General features: G+C 39.5%; 2 protein-coding genes across 2 annotated transcripts in view; one reads left to right on the top strand and one right to left on the bottom strand.

Moving 5' to 3' along the window:
- Positions 1-21009, top strand: part of DDX55 (DEAD-box helicase 55) — a 46287-nt gene extending 25278 nt beyond the window's left edge. The window contains exons 11-14 of the mRNA XM_053701815.1: positions 11895-12009; positions 13153-13321; positions 16644-16933; positions 19021-21009. Of these exons, the coding sequence (XP_053557790.1) occupies positions 11895-12009; positions 13153-13321; positions 16644-16933; positions 19021-19176 (730 nt within the window). The 3' untranslated portion in view covers positions 19177-21009. The remainder of the gene's footprint in view (positions 1-11894; positions 12010-13152; positions 13322-16643; positions 16934-19020) is intronic.
- A 258-nt stretch (positions 21010-21267) lies between these two features.
- EIF2B1 (eukaryotic translation initiation factor 2B subunit alpha) overlaps positions 21268-23934 on the bottom strand; it is a 71357-nt gene continuing 68690 nt past the window's right edge. The window contains exons 8-9 of the mRNA XM_053701817.1: positions 21819-21944; positions 21268-21451 (exon numbers count right to left, since the gene is read on the bottom strand). Coding sequence (XP_053557792.1) covers positions 21296-21451; positions 21819-21944 — 282 coding nt within the window. The 3' untranslated portion in view covers positions 21268-21295. The remainder of the gene's footprint in view (positions 21452-21818; positions 21945-23934) is intronic.

A 23934-nucleotide genomic window follows, 5' to 3' on the forward strand; every position in this document is an offset into this window, starting at 1 on the left:
CCAGGAGGAGGCGGCAAAGAGCACCACAGCAAAGCTGTTAAATATCACCTTTCTTCCCTCCAACCCCAGTCATTCGACCGAAGTAAAAGGAGAGAAAGGAAGCAACGAGGTGCCTGAGGTTTATAACATGACAAAAACTTGTCTTAAAATACAGGGCGGGCCGGTTTCTTTCTAATAACATGGTGAGTCCACGGATCATCTAATTACTATTGGAATCAATACCCAAGCTAGAGGACACAGATGATAAGGGAGGGACAAGACAGGGAACCTAAACGGAATGCACCACTGCTTGAAGAACCTTTCTCCCAAAAGAAGCCTCAGCCGAGGCAAAAGTATCAAATTTATAGAATTTTGAAAAAGTGTGAAGAGAGGACCAAGTTGCAGCCTTGCAAATCTGTTCCACAGAAGCTTCATTTTTGAATGCCCAGGAAGAGGAAACCGCCCTCGTAGAATGAGCCGTGACCCTCTCAGGAGGCTGCTGTCCAGCAGTTTCATAGGCCAAGCGAATGATACTCTTCAGCCACAAGGAAAGAGAAGTAGCCGTAGCTTTCTGCCCCTTACGTTTCCCAGAGAAAACCACAAACAGAGCTGAAGACTGGCGAAAATCCTTAGTCGCCTGTAAATAGAATTTTAACGCATGCACCACGTCTAGGTTGTGCAGCAGACGTTCCTTACGAGAAGATGGGTTAGGACATAAAGAAGAAACCACAATCTCCTGATTAATGTTCCAATCTGAAACCACTTTAGGGAGAAACCCTTAGTACGCAAAACTACCTTATCTGAATGAAAAATAAGGTAAGGAGACTCATACTGTAACGCCGAGAGCTCTGAGACTCTACGAGCAGATGAAATAGCAACAAGAAACAAAACCTTCCAAGATAACAATTTAATATCTAAGGAATGCATAGGCTCAATCGGAGCCTGCTGAAGAACTTTAAGAACAAGGTTAAGACTCCAGGGAGGAGTAACAGGTTTGAACACAGGCCAAATTCTGACCATGGCCTGACAGAACGATTGCATGTCTGGTACATCTGGCAGATGTTTATGTAACAAAATAGACAAGGCAGATATTTGACCTTTCAAAGAACTTGCCGATAAATCCTTCTCCAAACGCTCTTGGAGAAAAGACAGAATTCTAGGAATCCGAACTCTACTCCAAGAGTAGCCTCTGGATTCACACCAATACAGATATTTACGCCATATCATGTAGTAAATCTTCCTGGTAACCGGCTTACAAGCCTGAATCATGGTCTCAAAGACCGACTCAGAAAATCCCCGCTTAGATAAGATTAAGCGTTCAATCTCCAAGCAGTCGGATTGAGAGAACTGAGATTTGGATGAAGGAAGGGCCCTTGAAGTAGAAGGTCCTTCCTCAGTGGAAGTCTCCAAGGTGGGAGAGATGACATCTCCACTAGGTCTGCATACCACATCCTGCGAGGCCACGTCGGTGCAATGAGGATCACAGACGCCCTCTCCTGTTTGATTTGAGCAATGACCCGAGGAAGGAGAGCGAACGGAGGAAATAGACAGCAGTTGTGGGTCTCCTCCCACTGAATAATTTTGGCTACCTCTGTCATGGCCAAGGAACTCCGAGTTCCTCCCTGATGGTTGATGTAAGCCACTGAAGTTATGTTGTCCGACTGGAAACTGATAAACCAGGCCGAAGCTAACTGAGGCCAGGACAGAAGAGCATTGAAGATTGCCCTCAGCTCCAGAATGTTTATGGGGAGAACAGACTCCTTCCAAGTCCATGTCCCCTGAACCTTTAGAGAGCCCCAGACTGCTCCCCATCCCAGCAGGCTGGCGTCTGTTGTCACAATCACCCAGGTGGGTCTGCGGAAGCAGGTTCCCTGGGAGAGATGATCCTGAGACAACCACCAAAGAAGAGAATCTCTTGTTGCCTGATCCCGATGTAATCGCGGAGACAGATCCGCATAATCCCCGTTCCCCTGCCTGAGCATGCATAACTGCACAGGTCTGAGGTGGAAACGGGCAAACGGAATGATGTCCATGGCAGCTACCATCAGACTGATCAGCTCCATACATCGAGCCACTGACGGCCGAGGAGAGGACTGAAGCGCCAGACAAGAATCGAAAATCTTTGATTTTCTGACCTCTGTCAGAAATATTTTCATCGACAGGGAATCTATTATGGTTCTCAAGAACACTACCTTTGTGGCTGGAATTAAGGAACTCTTTCCCAAATTCACCTTCCATCCGTGAGAGCGCAGGAAGGATAACATCTCCATGTTATCCTTCCTGCCGGACAGATAGCAACCAAGGCTCTGTAGCAACCAAGGGTTGCAGGATCGCTCCCCGGCGAGGTCCACTCAGCCTTTCATCCTTCTGAGGTTGATAAAATGAGCAGCGCCTTGAGACCCTTACGGGTGATTAGCTGCGCTTTACAAGTACCACATACATACATACATACATACATACATACATACATGTGGGAGTTTGCTTGTTGAAAGGATGGCACCTGAACCAGAATATCGTCCAGAAAAGGCACCACTGCAATGCCCCACAACTGGAGCACCGCCAACAGGGATCCCAGGACTTTTGAAAAAATTCTGGGAGCTGTGGCAAGGCTGAATGGAAGAGCCACAACCTGGAAGTGTTTGTCTAGAAATGCGAACCTCAGAAACTTGTGATGATCCCTGTGGATGGGAAAATGCAGGTACGCGTCCTTTAAATCTACTGTTGTCATAAATTGACCCTCTTGAACCAAGGGAAGAATGGAATGAGATGGTACTCTGAGGAACTTGTTTAGACTTGAGATCTAGAATTGGTCTGAAAGTTCCCTCTTTTTTGGGAACCACGGACAGATTGGAGTAAAATCCTAGACCCTGTTCCTGCATTGGAACAGGAACTATCACTCCCAGGTCGGAAAGGTCTTGAACACAGTGTAAGAACGCCTCTCTCTTTTTATCTGGTCTACAGATAATCTTGAGAGCAGAAACCTGCCCCTGGGAGGAAAGGTTTTGAACTCCTAGTTTGTATCCCTGGGACACTATGTCCACCGCCCAGGGATCCTGAACATCCCGAACCCCCAGCCTGAGCGAAGGAAAGTCTGCCCCCACAAGATCCGGTCCAGGATCGGGGGCAGACCCTTCATGCTGACTTTGAGTCATTAGCAGGCTTCTTAGATTGCTTTCCCTTGTTCCACGACTGGTTGGACCTCCAGGAAGGCTTGGACTGTTCCTGCTTTGTAGAGGGAGAGGAAGGCTTACCCTTGAAGTTTCGAAAGGAATGAAAATTACGCTGACGTCCCTTCTGCTTATTTCTCTTATGCTGAGGGAGGAAATTACCCTTTCCTCCCGTAATGTCGAAAATAATCTCAGCCAAGACCGGCCCAAACAAGGTCTTAACCTTGTAGGGAATCGCTAAAAGCTTAGATTTAGATAACCCGCAGACCAGGATTTCAACCATAAGGCTCTGCGGGCCAATATGGAAAACCCAGAAATGTTTGCTCCTAGCTTAATAACCTGTAGGGAAGCATCCGTAATAAAAGAATTGGCCAACTTAAGGGCCTTGATCCTATCCTGGATCTCGTCAAGGGGAGTGTCTGTCTGAATAGAATCAGACAACACATCAAACCAGTATGCTGCCGCACTAGTGACGGTAGCAATACACACTGCAGGTTGCCATTGTAAACCCTGGTGAACATACATCTTTTTGAGCAATCCCTCCAACTTCTTATCCATAGGATCCTTAAAGGAACAACTATCCTCTATGGGAATAGTGGTCCTCTTAGCTAAAGTGGAAAATTGCCCCTTCCACCTTGGGGACTGACTGCCAAGACTCCTTGATAGAGTCAGCAATAGGAAACATCTTTTTAAAAATAGGGGATGGAGAAAAAGGAATACCCGGTTTCTCCCATTCCTTAGCAATAATCTCTGTAGCCCGATCTGGTATAGGGAAAACCTCCACCAAGAAGAAACTGCCTGCGTTTTTTTTCTATGATCTTAGCAGGCGTAACTAAGATCCACTGGCTGTTCTCGACATTCTGAGGAGTGGGGTAACTTTAGAAACTGGGAATAGCATGCGGGGTCCTCCGCAAATGAGGTATGTGCAGTACTTTATTTTCTGGGAATGGAATTGACTAAGAAAATACTGCTGTTACCGTATGATGTAAGTACAGCCTTAAATGCAGTAGTGGCAACTGGTATCAGGCTGATAAATGTATGCGCAGTCGAGTTATTTTCTAGGGACTAGAATTTGACTGAGAAAATACTGTTAAAACTGAAATAATACTTAAGCCTTATCTGCAGTGGTAGCGACTGGTAGCAGGCTTAGTGATAGCTTTGCATGACATTGGAGGAACTTGTTTAGACTTGAGATCTAGAATTGGTCTGAAAGTTCCCTCTTTTTTGGGAACCACGGACAGATTGGAGTAAAATCCTAGACCCTGTTCCTGCATTGGAACAGGAACTATCACTCCCAGGTCGGAAAGGTCTTGAACACAGTGTAAGAACGCCTCTCTCTTTTTATCTGGTCTACAGATAATCTTGAGAGCAGAAACCTGCCCCTGGGAGGAAAGGTTTTGAACTCCTAGTTTGTATCCCTGGGACACTATGTCCACGCCCAGGGATCCTGAACATCCCGAACCCCCAGCCTGAGCGAAGGAAAGTCTGCCCCCACAAGATCCGGTCCAGGATCGGGGGCAGACCCTTCATGCTGACTTTGAGTCATTAGCAGGCTTCTTAGATTGCTTTCCCTTGTTCCACGACTGGTTGGACCTCCAGGAAGGCTTGGACTGTTCCTGCTTTGTAGAGGGAGAGGAAGGCTTACCCTTGAAGTTTCGAAAGGAATGAAAATTACGCTGACGTCCCTTCTGCTTATTTCTCTTATGCTGAGGGAGGAAATTACCCTTTCCTCCCGTAATGTCGAAAATAATCTCAGCCAAGACCGGCCCAAACAAGGTCTTAACCTTGTAGGGAATCGCTAAAAGCTTAGATTTAGATAACCCGCAGACCAGGATTTCAACCATAAGGCTCTGCGGGCCAATATGGAAAACCCAGAAATGTTTGCTCCTAGCTTAATAACCTGTAGGGAAGCATCCGTAATAAAAGAATTGGCCAACTTAAGGGCCTTGATCCTATCCTGGATCTCGTCAAGGGGAGTGTCTGTCTGAATAGAATCAGACAACACATCAAACCAGTATGCTGCCGCACTAGTGACGGTAGCAATACACACTGCAGGTTGCCATTGTAAACCCTGGTGAACATACATCTTTTTGAGCAATCCCTCCAACTTCTTATCCATAGGATCCTTAAAGGAACAACTATCCTCTATGGGAATAGTGGTCCTCTTAGCTAAAGTGGAAAATTGCCCCTTCCACCTTGGGGACTGACTGCCAAGACTCCTTGATAGAGTCAGCAATAGGAAACATCTTTTTAAAAATAGGGGATGGAGAAAAAGGAATACCCGGTTTCTCCCATTCCTTAGCAATAATCTCTGTAGCCCGATCTGGTATAGGGAAAACCTCCACCATGGAAGGTACATCAAAATACTTGTTTAGCTTGCTAGACTTCTTAGGATTGACTACGACCGTAGTGTCGGAGTCATCCAAGGTAGCCAAAACCTCCTTAAGTAATAAACGGAGGTGTTCTAGCTTAAACCTGAAGGATACAACTCAGAAGAAGGAATTACACTGTCTGAATCTGAGATTTCACCCTCAGATTCTACCGAAGTAGCCTACTCCTCTGGTAGGGAACATTCGGAATAGCCACCTTACTCACTGATTATTTACATTTCCTCTTGCACTTTCCCTGCAGCATGGGAAAAGCAGACAACGCATCAGATACCGCAGAAGACATGAGGGTAGCGATGTCTTGCAAAGTAACTCCAGGCGGAGAGGAAGCACAGGGCACTGCATGTGTAGACGATAACATTTGGGACACTTGAGGAGAAAGCTGCGGCATATCTTGAACATTGTCAGAAGACCCCTGGACAGCATTAGACAATGTTGGCTCAGAAAAAAAGTATATCCCTGTAATTTTAAAGTTCTCTTAATACATGAGAAACAGAAAGGGATTGGTGGTTCCATGTTAGCATCAAAACATAAAGAACAAGAAACATTTTGCATGGCCTCTTGGTTGATCTTTACTCTCAATTGATCAAATTAGAATAAATAAACTGATAATTTAGGTTGAAATTAACACACCAAAAAAAGTTACTCTCTCTTTAAATGTTAAAACGTAACTTTTTTTTATTTTTGCTGGAAAAAAAATAAACAAACTACCTTCCTTGCTGCCACCGGAGTGTATATTCTGTTAGCAGAAGTCCGGACTCAACCTAAGCAATGAATTTGTCAGATCTAAGGCTGCTCTCCCGCTTCACCGTAGCACAGCGTACAAGACTGCAATACCGCTGTCTCCCCTCCGGAACACAGGAAGTGAAGGGGAAAAGGTGCACAACAGAAACTTGCCGCCTCAGCTAGCTCCGCCTATCGTGGGCGTATCAAAAATTAACCTCCTGGTCGGCGAAATGTCTCTAAAGTAACGCCGCCGGGAGTAAGTCAAACACACACCACACATTGAGCCATAATCTCCTTATCCCCAGTGCCTGCCATTACTGCCATCCTTAACATAATCCCCTAATTCCATATGAGGATGTCTATTGTGTCCCATCAAATAAAATTAAAGTGCCAAAGTTTTCCTGTATATGTCCCAGAAAAAATAAAATCAGCACCCTCCCTTCAAAAATCTGCCAGGCAGCAAGGCAGCTCACTAGGTTTGAGAGGCATGTTCCCTCACATGGACCTGTGGAAGAAAAACAAAGACTGAGTAATCTTATTCAGGCTTTCAAAGTTAGGGCAGCATTAAATACATGGGAGGCGCAGTGAGGATTGTACCCCACAAGTTCCCATTGCTTAAAAGCCACCACTACTCTACTGAAGAGACTGACATGGACTACGGCTACACCTCAGGGCAAAGCAGAACAAGCTTGAACTGCTGAAAAATAACAAAATCTTGCTTGAAGAATCTTCTTCCAAACACCTAACTTTACCACCTCCTTGCTCTTAACGTAGGCAAAGAGAATGACTGGGGTTGGAGGGAAGGGAGGTGATATTTAACAGCTTTGCTGTGGTGCTCTTTGCCGCCTCCTGCTGGGCGGAAGTGATATTCCCAATAGTAATTAGATGATCCGTGGACTCACTGTGTCATTAGAAAGAAAGCACAATTGTGCCATTATGTAGTTAAAGGGACACTGTAGTCAGAAATGATATGCAAATAAAATCGTAGTATAGTTTTAAAACTCTTATTTTCTAATGTACTTCATTTATTAAATATGTACCCTTTGGCCAATAATTTACTTTGAAATATTAATTGTTTCCCAACCTACTTGTATGTCAGCCGTTACGGATTACCAATCCGTGCTGACAACTGCAGTTGTAAGATGGCGTTTTTCTGAACTAATGCGCATGCGCCAGTTACCGCAGCGTCACAGGAAACGTCACCATCTGCAGTAGAATAAGGCAAGTAGAATCTATCAGCAGCAGTCGAGTGAGCTGCGCACATCACGTAAATACATAGCTTACGATCGCTTCCAGAATCGCCCTAGAGTAAACAAGCAAACTATACTTAAAATGAAAACTAGCAGGTACGCTCAGCACTTTTCCGGCCCAGCGTACCTCATTTTCAATCCGCCGCCCTGGAGGCAGCGGATCCCATAGGAATCAATGGGAGTCTGACCATAGCGAAAGTTCAGGTTCGCTGCTGCCAGACATCCCATTGATTCCTCCTATGGGAAATGTCTACACCTAACACCCTAACATGTACCCCGAGTCTAAACACCCCTAATCTGCCCCCCCTACACCGCCGCAACTAAATAAATGTATTACCCCCTAAACCGCCGCTCCCGGAGCCCACCGCCACTATAATAAATATGTTAACCCCTATACCGCCGCTCCCGGAGCCCACCGCAAGCTACATTATACATATTAACCCCTAATCTGTCCCCCCCTACACCGTCGCCACCTATAATAAATTTATTAACCCCTATCCTGCCCCCCCTACACCGCCGCCACTGTAATAAAATGATTAACCCCTAAACCTAAGTCTAACACTAACCCTAACACCCCCCTAACTTAAATATTAATTAAATACATCTAAATAAATGTAACTCTTATTAGCTAAATGAGTCTTATTTAAAACTAAATACTTACCTTTAAAATAAACCCTAATATAGCTACAATATAAATAATAATTATATTGTAGCTATCTTAGGATTTATTTTTATTTTACAGGCAACTTTCAATTTATTTTAACTAGGTACAATAGCTATCAATAGTTATTAACTATTTAGAAGCTACCTAGTTAAAATAAAGAGAAATTTACCTGTAAAATAAATCCTAACCTAAGTTACAATTACACCTAACACTACACTATACTTTAATAAATGAATCCTATTTAAAACTAAATACTTACCTGTAAAATAAACCCTACGATAGCTACAATGTAATTAATAATTACATTGTAGCTATCTTAGGATTTATATTTATTTTACAGGTAACTTTGTATTTATTTTAGCTAGTTAGAATAGTTATTAAATAGTTATTAACTATTTAATAACTACCTAGCTAAAAGAAATACAAAATTACCTGTAAAATAAATCCTAACCTAAGTTACAATTAAACCTAACACTACACTATCATTAAATTAATTAAATTAATTACCTACAAATAACTACAATTAAATTCAATTAAATAAACTAACTAAAGTACAAAAAATAAAAAAATAAGTTACAAACATTTAACAAATATTACAACAATTTTAAGCTACTTACACCTAATCTAAGCCCCCTAATAAAATAACAAAGCCCCCAAAATAAAAAAAATGCCCTACCCTATTCTACATTAAAAAAGTTCAAAGCTCTTTTACCTTACCAGCCCTTAAAAGGGCCTTTTGCGGGGCATGCCCCAAAGAAAACTGCTCTTTTGCCTGTAAAAGAAAAATACAGCCCCCCCCCAACATTAAAACCCACCACCCACATACCCCTAATCTAACCCAAACCCCCCTTAAATAAACCTAACACTACCTCCCTGAAGATCATCCTACCTTGAGTAGTGTTCAGCCAGCCGACCACCGATGGAACCGAAGAGGAGATCCGGAGCGGCAGAAGTCATCATCCAAGGGGCGCTGAAGAAATCTTCCATCCGATGAAGTCATCATCCAGGCGGCGCTGAAGAAATCTTCCATCCGATAGAAGTCTAAATCCAGGCGGCGTCTTCAATCTTCATCCATCCTGAGCGGAGCGGAGCAATCTTCAGAGGAGCCTACGCGGATCCATCCTCTTCTTCCCGACGACTAACGACGAATGATGGTACCTTTAAGTGACGTCATCCAAGATGGCGTCACTCGAATTCCGATTGGCTGATAGGATTCTATCAGCCAATCGGAATTAAGGTAGAAAAATCTGATTGGCTGACTGAATCAGCCAATCAGATTCAAGTTCAATCCGATTGGCTGAACCAAGGTAGAAAAATCTGATTGGCTGACTGAATCAGCCAATCAGATTCAAGTTCAATCCGATTGGCTGAACCAATCAGCCAATTGGATTGAACTTGAATCTGATTGGCTGATTCAGTCAGCCAATCAGATTTTTCTACCTTAATTCCGATTGGCTGATAGAATCCTATCAGCCAATCGGAATTCGAGTGACGCCATCTTGGATGACGTCACTTAAAGGTACCGTCATTCGTCGTTAGTCGTCGGGAAGAAGAGGATGGATCCGTGTAGGCTCCTCTGAAGATGGCTCCGCTCAGGATGGATGAAGATTGAAGACGCCGTCTGGATTTAGACTTCATCGGATGGAAGATTTCTTCAGCGCCCCTTGGATGATGACTTCTGCCGCTCCGGATCTCCTCTTCGGTTCCATCGGTGGTCGGCTGGCTGAACACGACTCAAGGTAGGATGATCTTCAGGAGGGTAGTGTTAGGTTTATTTAAGGGGGGTTTGGGTTAGATTAGTGGTATGTGGGTGGTGGGTTTTAATGTTGGGGGGGGCTGTATTTTTCTTTTACAGGCAAAAGAGCAGTTTTCTTTGGGGCATGCCCCGCAAAAGGCCCTTTTAAGGGCTGGTAAGGTAAAAGAGCTTTGAACTTTTTTAATGTAGAATAGGGTAGGGCATTTTTTTATTTTGGGGGGCTTTGTTATTTTATTAGGGGGCTTAGATTAGGTGTAAGTAGCTTAAAATTGTTGTAATATTTGTTAAATGTTTGTAACATATTTTTTTATTTTTTGTAACTTAGCTTTTTTTATTTTTTGTACTTTAGTTAGTTTATTTAATTGAATTTAATTGTAGTTATTTGTAGGTAATTAATTTAATTAATTTAATGATAGTGTAGTGTTAGGTTTAATTGTAACTTAGGTTAGGATTTATTTTACAGGTAATTTTGTATTTCTTTTAGCTAGGTAGTTATTAAATAGTTAATATCTATTTAATAACTATTCTAACTAGCTAAAATAAATACAAAGTTACCTGTAAAATAAATATAAATCCTACAATGTAATTATTAATTACATTGTAGCTATCGTAGGGTTTATTTTACAGGTAAGTATTTAGTTTTAAATAGGATTCATTTATTAAAGTATAGTGTAGTGTTAGGTGTAATTGTAACTTAGGTTAGGATTTATTTTACAGGTAAATTTCTCTTTATTTTAACTAGGTAGCTATTAAATAGTTAATAACTATTTAATAGCTATTGTACCTAGTTAAAATAAATTGAAAGTTGCCTGTAAAATAAATATAAATCCTAAGATAGCTACAATATAATTATTATTTATATTGTAGCTATATTAGAGTTTATTTTAAAGGTAAGTATTTAGTTTTAAATAGGATTCATTTAGTTAATAAGAGTTACATTTATTTAGATGTATTTAATATTTAAGTTAGGGGGGTGTTAGGGTTAGTGTTAGACTTAGGTTTAGGGGTTAATCATTTTATTACAGTGGCGGCGGTGTAGGGGGGGCAGGATAGGGGTTAATAAGTTTAATATAGGTTGCGGCAGGGTCCGGGAGCGGCAGGATTGGGGTTAATAACTTAATTATAGGTGGCGGCAGTATGGGGGGGCAGGATAGGGGTTACTAGGTATAATGTAGGTGGCGGCGGGGTCTAGGAGCGGCGGTTTAGGGGTTAGTAACTTTATTTAGTTGCGGGGGGCTCCGGGGGCGCCGGTATAGGGGGTAGAACAGTGTAGTATAGTGTGGGTGCTTAGTGACAGCTTGTTTACATATAAACTGAACAAAAAAGTTACTGTTTTAGTTCTTTTTAATTGTAAACAGCCGTACAATATTTAGCTAGATATAAGACGTGTCAATGTTATCTAATACGTAGAAAGTCTGGATAACCGATTCAATAGATTTTCCCTCCAATGCGCAAGCGTAAAACTAACAGAGATGTGGGTAACTTCGGCTTCTACAATTACAAATGCGCATGCGCGATTTAGCTGAATTGACGCGCAGGCTTATTAGGAAGGGTTATGCTGGTAATGATATGCATAGGAGCGAAATGTTATTGGTCAATCATTTCATATACACACTATGCCGAAAAAGATGGGCTGGGAAAGGTGACGTCATGGCCGGGTAATATTTAGTTAAAATATAAGGTTTGTAAGCTTCGTTTTATACAAAATATAGGTTAGTAGCTTTTAATAGATGATAATTATAAAAAATATGGGACTATTGAGTAACGAAAAAAGTAAAAAACAGTAATCCTTTAACCCTCTTCCAGCAGCTAAACAAACAGAAATTATATTTTGTCTGATAAGATTTTATTATTACACTTTTTATGCCATTTGAACTATTTTTGCATAGTATTAATATTGTATTTGCATGACTACAATTCATTTTGAATCTTAAATCATTAGTAAAATTAAATTTTGTCTTTTAGCGCTTTTGTGCATCGCTGTGGACGAACAGCCAGGATTGGCCACCATGGCAGTGCTCTTGTGTTTTTACTTCCCATGGAAGAATCATATGTTAATTTTCTTTCAATTAACCAAAAGGTGATCCATCTTTACGTTCTATTCTGTACACAGCAAAAATGGCAATAACGTTTAATGTTTTGTGTGTGTCTGTTGCTATGAATATAGCTGTGTATTCCAGACTGTATGCAGAGTAATGAGTTTAGATTATATTTAATCTATTTAGTGGGTGGTATAGTTCTGATTGGCTGTAGTATTTGCCACTTTACAACTTAAAAAACAAACAAAAACTAGCTGCAGGGAGCTAGCTGGTAGCTCAGGCTAGCATGGAGTGCCCAGGAGGGTGCAAACATAGCCTTTAGACACCATTTCAGATGCCCTGTAAACATACATTAGACCAAAAAAATAAATAAATAGGACGTACTACCCTTTTAGTTGAAATAGTTTTTATTGCAGAATACACTAAGGTTACATCACATAGTGTATATATATATAAGTGAGATCTCTCAGATACAATCAAGAGTGCTTTTAACAGACCAGTTACGTACTACCCTTTTAAAGGGACGTAATCTGCTTGAGTGCAGTTCAGTTTGAACAGAAGCATTTTTTGCAAAATACATGTATTAACACAAAAGCTTCTAGTAAAATGATCAGTTCAGTGGCATACACACATATGCATAGCTCATATTCACCTTTTCACAGACCTATGTGTCATGTGTAACATGTCAGTGGTGACTCAATATGTGTCATACAGGCCAACACAAACTTTCTGAGCAAAATGGAGCATGCATAGAATATGCACATATGCCACTAAAATAGTGATAGGTTTTACAAGAATCATTTTTGCCAATGCAAGTATACTGCAAAAATGCTTCTATTTAAACTTGAGATGCACACATGAACATTTTATTTTTTTGATTATTCTGTCCATTTTTAAGATCCGTTTTAATTATTTCATATAGAAGTGTCCCGTTGAGCTAGTAAAGTATTGTTTTAGTTAGTTTGTGTACCTCTAAGCCAAAGCAAGTATGTTATATCAGCAGAGTGGCATAAAGAAATGTTCTGGCATATATACAAACAAGATTTTGATCTTCATCTCAGTGCCCCTGTTACCCACAGCTCCAGAGAATAACCTCTTTTTTTAATTGTATTATTATATTGGAGAATCCCCACTTGTGAAGTTGTTCTTTGCTCTTAAAACAAACTATCTCTTGTTTTCCAAAGTGCCCACTGCAGGAAATGTCAGATATAAAAAATTCTGTGGATGTTCTGCCAAAGCTGAAGGCCATGGCGGCATCTGACCGTGCTGTGTTTGACAAAGGCATGAAAGCATTTGTTTCCTTTATACAAGCTTACGCCAAGCATGAGTGCAACTTGATCTTCAGAATAAAAGGTATAGTTTTTAACTGGACGTGTTCCATGTAGCTCTTTTTCCCCCGTCAAGGGTCCAGAATTTCACATTTTAATAAACACAGAGCAAATCTGTGGCAAATCTAACACTGTAGTTCTCAAATTCTTGTATGTCTATCGTATGGTAAGTGAAAAGTATTTCGATTTCAGTAAACATTGTTTTGCAAACTTTATCAGTGTTGTTGCAAGTGTTTAAAGGGACACTGTACTGTAAACATGTTCTCTTTTTAAAGGGAATATCATTGTAATTACTGTTGTCTTACTATAGTAGGGCTTGACAAACCCAGGAGCCATTGGCTCTTTACAATTAGGCCCTGGTTTACAGTGAATACAATTCTTTCAGTGCCCCCACTTTCCCCCGCCGGCCACCAACAGCCACACCTAAAACTGAGCTTGGTGTGGCTGGATCCTTTCTAGGTGGGCCTCGCAGCTGTGAAATACAAATACAATCTTATTGTTGTGCTATATAATGTGTGTGTAAAAATAAATATAAATTGTATGTATATATTTATAATTAGGGATTGCCAAAGGCTGCTGCCTACTAGACTTTGAACAAATTAGTCAAGTTGCTTGCTATAGTATAACATATCAGTCAAATCTATACATTTATGTAAAATAAATTAACATCTTGTTCACTGCAATTGTTTTTCAATAGCCAAACTCCACCCACCACTTGCCTCATTTGGTTAGGCAATCTGGGTTTGAGGCTGCAGACAACAATATTAGCCACGATCATCATGTTAGGGGAAAAATACATTGGTTTACAGTTATCAGTTAAATCCAATTAGGGACAGATATGTATAAGGGTTTGCCTTGAGAAGTCAGCAGGGTGCATTTCAAGCTTTGTAAAAGGGGCAAAATAAATAGTTATGCATAGTAAAACGCATTTGCAATAAACATGTTATATAAAAACCTCACAATGTTTACTGTCACTACAGGGAGTGCAGAATTATTAGGCAAATGAGTATTTTGACCACATCATCCTCTTTATGCATGTTGTCTTACTCCAAGCTGTATAGGCTCGAAAGCCTACTACCAATTAAGCATATTAGGTGATGTGCATCTCTGTAATGAGAAGGGATGTGGTCTAATGACATCAACACCCTATATCAGGTGTGCATAATTATTAGGCAACTTCCTTTCCTTTGGCAAAATGGGTCAAAAGAAGGACTTGACAGGCTCAGAAAAGTCAAAAATAGTGAGATATCTTGCAGAGGGATGCAGCACTCTTAAAATTGCAAAGATTCTGAAGCGTGATCATCGAACAATCAAGCGTTTCATTCAAAATAGTCAACAGGGTCGCAAGAAGCGTGTGGAAAAACCAAGGCGCAAAATAACTGCCCATGAACTGAGAAAAGTCAAGCGTGCAGCTGCCAAGATGCCACTTGCCACCAGTTTGGCCATATTTCAGAGCTGCAACATCACTGGAGTGCCCAAAAGCACAAGGTGTGCAATACTCAGAGACATGGCCAAGGTAAGAAAGGCTGAAAGACGACCACCACTGAACAAGACACACAAGCTGAAACGTCAAGACTGGGCCAAGAAATATCTCAAGACTGATTTTTCTAAGGTTTTATGGACTGATGAAATGAGAGTGAGTCTTGATGGGCCCGTGGCTGGATTGGTAAAGGGCAGAGAGCTCCAGTCCGACTCAGACGCCAGCAAGGTGGAGGTGGAGTACTGGTTTGGGCTGGTATCATCAAAGATGAGCTTGTGGGGCCTTTTCGGGTTGAGGATGGAGTCAAGCTCAACTCCCAGTCCTACTGCCAGTTTCTTGAAGACACCTTCTTCAAGCAGTGGTACAGGAAGAAGTCTGCATCCTTCAAGAAAAACATGATTTTCATGCAGGACAATGCTCCATCACACGCGTCCAAGTACTCCACAGCGTGGCTGGCAAGAAAGGGTATAAAAGAAGAAAATCTAATGACATGGCCTCCTTGTTCACCTGATCTGAACCCCATTGAGAACCTGTGGTCCATCATCAAATGTGAGATTTACAAGGAGGGAAAACAGTACACCTCTCTGAACAGTGTCTGGGAGGCTGTGGAGGCACGCAATGTTGATGGTGAACAGATCAAAACACTGACAGAATCCATGGATGGCAGGCTTTTGAGTGTCCTTGCAAAGAAAGGTGGCTATATTGGTCACTGATTTGTTTTTGTTTTGTTTTTGAATGTCAGAAATGTATATTTGTGAATGTTGAGATGTTATATTGGTTTCACTGGTAAAAATAAATAATTGAAATGGGTATATATTTGTTTTTTGTTAAGTTGCCTAATAATTATGCACAGTAATAGTCACCTGCACACACAGATATCCCCCTAAAATAGCTATAACTAAAAACAAACTAAAAACTACTTCCAAAACTATTCAGCTTTGATATTAATTAGTTTTTTTGGGTTCATTGAGAACATGGTTGTTGTTCAATAATAAAATTAATCCTCAAAAATACAACTTGCCTAATAAGTCTGCACTCCCTGTATGTTACCTATGACTTATAGCAGGTGCAGAGTATTAATTGTACTCGCTCCTTTAGGTTTATTGATAAAGTTGTTTTGTTCAATGAAAACTCAACTCACTCTCTCTGTCTTGTTGATTTTTTTTGGAAATGCAACATGCAGACTTCTCAAGGCTAACCCGGCTACATATTTTTGCCTAATTGGCTTTAGTAGATAGCAATTTCAAAACTAATCCCTTTATACTAACTAATGCAGTGACTTATCTGCAAATGTCTAGACTTGGCTGATATGATGTTCTATTGCAATGCAAAATAAATGTCTTGTAATTTTAAGTAGACGTACCAAGCGGGATCTGCAGAGCACCGCTGGTCCAAAGTTTTTTTTTTTTTTTTTTTAAATACTATTATGGCCCTTTTAACCCCTTAACGACCAGATTAGTCATCCATGTGCTAAATACAGCAGGAGATGCAGGCGGAGGATAGGAGTTATGTTTACCAAAGGTTTTTTTTTTTAAAAAAAATAAGCAGCTTTGTAAACTTTAATGAATTAAAGTGCCCCTGTTTTTAAAAGTATTTTTTTGATCCTGATCTTTAATTCATTAAAGTTTTTTTTATTCACTTTAATTTATAGGAAAATGATTTAAAATAAATAATGAAAATATTTTTATAAACGTAACATTTACAGTTCAGTGCACAACTGCTGTTTGGTATATACGTCCATTTAATATGGTTTTATGTCCATTTAATGTGCTGCGCTCTAGGTGTATACAGATTATATCTTGAGGCTAAACTGTAACTACTGTTTTTTATTTTTCTAATAATAAGATTCTGATTTTGTTACTCTCAGATATAGATTTTGCTGCTCTTGCACGTGGATTTGCTCTACTGAAAATGCCCCGGATGCCAGAGCTGAGAGGCAAGGAATTTCCAGAGTTTGTACCCACCCCAATTGATACAGACTCTATTCGTTATAAAGATAAGCACAGGGAAAAGCAAAGGCAGAAGATGCTACAGGAAAGAAGTGAGAAACAAGAAACCACGGTCAAGAAAAATTATATAAAGAATAAACCCTGGTCAAAACAAAAATCCAAGAAGGAAAAGAAGAAGAAATTAGCTTTGAAAAGGAAAAACGAAGAGGTACAATTATTTGATGTATTTTTTAGCATCAAGCTGATATAACTGCTCTTGTATTCTTAGATTCTATATTTATGGGAACTGGTTTGCTTAGAATTTAGCCACCACTGACTGTAATATTCCATGATTTGTAAAACAGAGCATCAGGGTATTCTGATCAGCTCAAGCCTAACAAATGCACAAGTATAGAGGGCTTAAAGGGATAGAAAGGTCGACATTGAAATGTGCCTGGATGCATTTGAATATTAACTAGAAACATTTTTTGCAATATACTTCCATTAGCAAAAATGCTTCTAGTAAAAGTTATTCAGCGGCATATGCAAAAAAGCTGTGAGGGCCCGTGCTGCTGAAAAACAATAATAACTTTTACTACAAGCATTTTTGCTAATGGAAGTATATTGCACAAATGCTTCTATTTAAAATTTAAATGCACCCTTGCACATTTTCATTTTGACCTTTCTATCCCTTTAAACAGACACAGTGTAAAATTGACATTCTCTAATTCATTAAAAGGGAGACACAGCCCTCTTGTGGTTCTCTTCCTACCTGTCTAACAGTAGTGTAGCCTTCTCTGGGTCTTCCTCTGCCCCGTCACCACTTTCTGTTGGGGTACCGCAAAGTTCTGTCCTTGTTCCCCTTCTCTTCTCAATCTACACGTCATCATTAGGTTCCTTAATAAAGTCCCACGAGTTTCAATATCATTTGTATGCCGACACCCAAATCTAACCACTCTGCACCAGACCTATCTCCTTTCTTGCTAACCCGTGTCACTAACTGTTTCTCACATCTCTTCCTGGATGTCCTGTTTTTAAAAATACTATTAAAAACAGGCGCACTTTCATTCATAAAAGTTTACATTGCAGCGTGTTAAAATACTTACCTTTTTCTTCCAAGCCGGACCAGCAATCCCCCAGAGCCCACAGCTGCTCTGTACTTACGTCAGCAATGATGAATTTCGGCTCCCCCCCCCCCCCCCCCCCCGAGCAAAAATTTCCTGAGGCCATGCCGTGATTGGAGGAAGCCGGTTTCGTCATTGCTGTGCTAAGTACAGCATGAGAAGTGGGCGGAGGATCGCTGGTCCAGCTTGGAAGAAGAAAAAGCTAAGTATTTTAACTCAACTGCTGCAATGTAAACTTTCATGAATGAAAGTGCCCCCTTTTTTTTTTTTTTTTTATAGTAACTATTTTTAAAAACCGGGCACTCATTTATGAAAATTTACCTTCACTTTAAGCTAAATCTCTCCAAAACTAAGCTCCTTATTTTCCCTCCTCCTCCTAAAATCTCCACCCCCCATCTCTCTATAACTGTTGACAACTCCATCATTACCCCTACCCCGCAAGCCCTAAGTCTTGGGGTCACATTTGACTTTCTTTCACTTCTCACATTCAGTCCTTGGCTAAATCCTGCTGCTTCCACCTTAAAAACATCTCTAAAATTAGACATTTCTTTACACAAGACACAACTAAGATTTTAATCCACTCTCTCATCCTTTCCCGCCTCAACTACTGCAACTCCGTCCTCTCTGGTCTCCCTAGCTGCCGCCTAGCTCCTTTTACAATCCATAATGAATGCCTCTGCCAGGCTAATCTTCCTTACACTTCACTCTTCATCTGCTGAACCTCTCTGCCAATCCCTTTACTGGCTTCCTCTTGCCTCCAGGATTAAACACAAAATTCTGACTCTGACATACAAGGCCCTCAATTGCATTGCTCCCCCTATATCTCAGACCTTGTCTCCAAATACTCTCCCTCCTGTTGCCTTGCTATTTCTAATATGTATGGCAGCTTTTTCTCCTAAATGTCATACTAATAACTGAAAAGACATCACTGCAGGACTTTAAAGGTGGAGGACAGTGCAGGAGAATATTCTGCCAGTGACACAGACATGGTCTGGGGAAGAGAACAGGGCCTGACTGTTGTGTAGTTGGCATGCAGGGACTCAAATTGAGGTCTAGACCTTCCTCTGTCCCACCAGTAGAAGATGTGAGTGCACAATGACCTGGCACTTGGTACCTGTAGAGACCTTATCTATAAATGTGATCTTTTTTATCTTTTATTGCTTAATGTACCAATGGTCTGCTTGCTTTGTAGGGTTCTGATATTGATGATAAAGATGTGGACGAGCTCCTCCGTGATACCAGATTACTAAAGAGACTGAAGAAGGGTAAAATCACAGAGGAAGAATTTGAGAAACAATTTACTGCTGGAGGGAAACAGTCTGAGCTTGGATCAGAGGATTCTGATTGAGCTTCTTGACTAAGGCATCAAATAATTGGGACCTCATTTCACATAGATATAAAGTAAATATGGCTTATTTGTACTGCAAAAACCTTGGAGCACAACCATTTCTTCAACAGATGATGGTGAAAGATCTAAAATTGAAGTTAGAAGTCTCCATTTTTTTCTCTTCACTTTTTGTTGTGAAGAGTATTTTACTTAAGGCACCGTTTTAATATTAAGAAATACAGGACAGTAACACGATCACTACAAACCCTTTGCAGTTTAAAGTTTGTTTAAAGAAATATATGGAGCATTTTGGGATTATTATTTTTTTATCCCCCCCATGTTAAGCTCTAACTCCCTGTTGAGAATTACTGTTCTTGAGAATTTATTACATAGTACCCAGGATGTAAAAAACGAGCAGCTAACATAAAATTCAAGTTTAGTTTTACCCAAATATGTTTTAATTTTTTTAAATCCAAGAATGTTTTGTTAACAATGTCCATATTAAAGGGACAGTATACAGTAAAATTGTTTTCCCTTAATGTATTTTCAAAGACTTGTTATACCAGCTGCAGAGTATAGAATGTATGAGAAACTGCATTTTCAGGTTTATTTGTCGATATGAAATGCTGGTTTTGTGCTTTGAAACCACAGCCTATTGCAATGGGTTGACCTTGCAGGTAAAATGAGATCTCATTATGTTATCACTTTGTGTATACACACTTGCTTCCTTATCTTATATCTGTCTGTAAACCAAAGCCCAATACTTAGAGAGAGAAATGGAACATTATCATTTTATTAGTTATCTCTTCTACTCCCCACCGGGAGCGTAATTGTTTTCTACTGGCTATGTTTACATAGGCTTCTCAATAACTTGGACTTAAAGGGACAGTATACTATAAAATTGTTTATCCCTTAATATGGTTCCAATTACTTTTTTACCATCTGCAGAGTATAAAATGTATGAGCTTTGCTTTTTTAAGGCTTATTTGTATATATGAATTAGCAGATTTTGTGTTTTGAAGCCACAACCTAATAAAATAGGTTGAGCTTGTAGGTATAATCCAATTTCATTACTTTATCACATTGTGTACATATACCTGCTTCTTTATCTTATATCTGTCCATAAACCAATCACCAATACTTGGAGAGAACAATGGAAAATTAACATTTTATTACCTTATGTTTTCTATACCCCACTGGGAGTGTAATTTCTTCTACTGACTGCATTAACACAGCTTGGCCTTGAGGCCAAAAACTTTCAGGATGGGTGGGGATACCACAGGCTAAATAAACTATTTTAAATGCCAATATAAAGGTAATGGAAATACATGTAAACAATTTAATACACTCCAGCAGGTAAAGTGAATCATTGGGAACAAATTACAGGGGAGACCATTTTTGAGTAAACTGTCCCTTTTAAGTCCAAAAACTTTCAGTATAGGTAGGGATACCACAGGCTAAATCAGCTATTTCAAATGTCGAAATAAGGGTAACCGAGCTACTTGTAAACAATTCAATACACTCCAGCAGGTAAAATAGATTTGGAACAAATTAAAGGGGATAACATTTTTGGGTAAACTGTCCCTTTAAGCTCTAACAATTCTTGTTTAACTCTTCTGCTGTGCAGGAGCTATTACAATAAGTGTTCTGATCTACAGACATACGTAATCGTTTTTTGTTTTTTATTATGAATCCTAAAGTTTTTATATCTGTGAAAAGTAAACACTGTATATATTTAATGTAAGATACCATAAATAAAACAACCAGTTGAACTTTGATCCTATAAATAACTTACAAAGAAAGTATATATTGACTGTAATTCATATGAATGGTTATTAAATGCAAAGTCAGATATTGAGGTCTGGAACTCTTTCTATGATGAAATGATTAGCAGAATCCCAAGTATCATAAGCAGGAAGATGTCCTTATATCCCATTTTCTGCCACTTAATCCTGTGAACTTTGTACAGGTTCCCCTGCAATATACAATTTTTTTTTCTTTTATAAAACTTTGTTTAGTATAATTTTTGAAGTGCAACTATTGCAGTTTCCATATTTGGATCTTTAAAACGATTTCCGCTAATCTAAGCTATTTGCAAGACAGCAGAAGTGGTTTAAATTAGAATAAATCTTTAATGGTATCACAGGTATAGTTTGATAAGTTCATCACTGATAGCAGAGGGTGTCAGGACACCAAGGTCTGTGAAGAGCAGTGTAATAAGTGATGGGGAGGTGTAGTCTACCCATGGGTGCTCCTCCAGCAGGTCTTTGTTTTGTTGCTGTGTGTCGGCCTTATACTAAAGAGAAGGAAACATGTTACTTATTTAACATATATAGTAGATGAGAATGCAGTTCTAGGAAGCACTGCGTTATTCAGAGTGCAATGTTTGCACTAATTTAGGGTTTAATTAAAATTAAATAGAAAAAGCACAAAACTAAATATATCTACAAAAAGCCAAAAGTAGTTAAGTAGGAAAAAAAAGTAGATACATTTTTTAAAAGGATTTAAAGCTGACTTTTTTATGTTAATCTCTTTCCCTTTTTTAAAGCAGCCAGCAATAAATCTGCTAACCCCAATAGAGAAAGGACAAACTCATTTATTAACATACAAACTCAGTCATAGTGCACATTTCCAGTAACAGATAATCTTTCAAAAACTCTTACCTTAAACTTATCTGGCACGTCTCGCTGGTTCAGAGGAAAGAGCCTGACAAATTTGAAGCTTTCTGCAACCACATAAAAAGGTTTATTCTGGGCCTTGGCACATACTGCCATTTGGTTTGTGCCAATCTGGAAATAAAGGAGACGATTCTGGTGAGTATATAATTTATAAATCATTTACATTTTTTATATTGGTAGTTATTTTTAACATTTACTCACATAAAAATATCTTTCATATCTATCTCTCTGTATTATTACACATATAGCTGCTGAGCTGTACAGAACTTTACTGCTATTATTCAACACACATGAATTCAAAATACACTGTAGGGGAACGCATCAGTAGTTGAGTTTGGCTAGAAATAAACTGACAATTCAGAACACACTAAAAAACAAACAAACAAAAAAACCACACATACAAGGGCTACATTTAGAAACTTTATAAAGGTTTAGTCGATTTATGCTCTCAGTATTTGTTAAACGTCATCCCAAGCCAGAAAACATGCTGTGATCTGAGATGTCATCGCAAAAAATGCAGCAGGTCTGCAGAAAGAATGGGACATATGCTGGAACTGTTAACACATTTGCTTTGCAGCTCTGTTCCACATCAGCATGTTTTCTTTAAACAGCACTGTGCTCTGGCTGCACTGTGTAAGTTTTCCTTAAAGGGGCAGTAAATGTAAAAAATGTTACATAATTCTGCACATAGTGCAGAATTATGTAACATTATCTTAGCGACAGCTTTAAAAAATCAAAAGATTTGATAGATTTTAGCCCTCAAAGTTGCACTTACCTGGTCTCTTCTCTAGGGTCTTCTGATCATGTCTTCTTTTTCAAAAGCGGGATCACGGGCGCACTGTCTAATCACAGCGCGCCCAATCGCACTATTGAACTCAATGAACTATGGTCTGGGAGTGAGTTACATTTAGTTCAATAGTGCGATAAGGCGTGCTGTGATTAGATAGTGCGCCCGCAAACCCGCTTTTGAAAAAGACGACATGATCAGAAGACTATGGAAAGGAGACCAGGTAAGTGCAACTTTGAGGGCTAAAAAAATCTTTTGATTTTTAAAGCTGTCGCTAAGAATGTTACATAATTCTGCGCATAGTGCAGAATTATGTAACATTATTATTTACATTTACTGTCCCTTTTAATACAGTGCAGCCAGAAGAAAGTGCTGTTTGAAGAGAACAGTCAAATACAGAGCAGTGCTGTAAAATGGCAGCTCATTGATTGATGACTGCCTCTCAGGGATTTTTTCAACCTGCACCCTAATCTTTTCAGTCTGCAAAGTTTTGACTACTACATTTTTCTCCAATTTGCAATTCAATTTTCAACTGCTGCAATACATAAAAAAACTTTTAAATGACTTTATTCTACAGTAAATCAACACATTGCAAGTGAGCTTGTGCTTAACTGCCTAATTTAAAACTGAATTAATTTTAAAAATGACCTGCAGAAACATTTTCACAAAAAAACAAATCTCATTGCAGTAAATGAAAATAAGTTCTGCCTCTGGGATCAACATGTTACTAAAGAAACCAATATTCAGCTTCAACATAAAGGTCAAAATGAAATGTACTTGTGTGCATTTCAATTGTAAACAGAAACATTTTTGCAGTATACTTTCATCAGCAAAAATGCTTCCAGTCAAAGCTATTACTGTTTTTCTGTGGCATATGCACATATCCTGTGCACCAGTATTCAAACACCATGCTTGCTCAGAGAGCTGACAGTAGTGTGTATTGCTTCTAAATACATAATGTGTGTCCTACAAGCCACTGCTGACTCTCTGAGAAGCTGTGATGTTTTAATACTGATGCACGGGCCTTCACAGGATATGCGCGTATGCCACTGAAAAATAGTAACTTTTACTTAAAGCATTTTTGCTAAAAAGTATATTGAAAACAATCTTATTTTAAATTTAAATGCACCCATGCACATTTAATTTTTTCCTTTTCTATCCCTTTTAAGGAATATTAAATAGTCTGTTTTGTTGTTATAAAAAAAAGCACTGAGCAGTGGCTTATACTTAAAGGGACACTTAAGTCTAAATGTAGCCACCAATCAGCAAGTGCTAGCCAGGTCTGAACCAAAAACGGGCCAGCTCATAAGCATT

This window comes from Bombina bombina, chromosome 2 (genome assembly GCF_027579735.1).
Source record: "Bombina bombina isolate aBomBom1 chromosome 2, aBomBom1.pri, whole genome shotgun sequence".
Classification (NCBI taxonomy): Eukaryota; Metazoa; Chordata; class Amphibia; order Anura; family Bombinatoridae; genus Bombina; species Bombina bombina.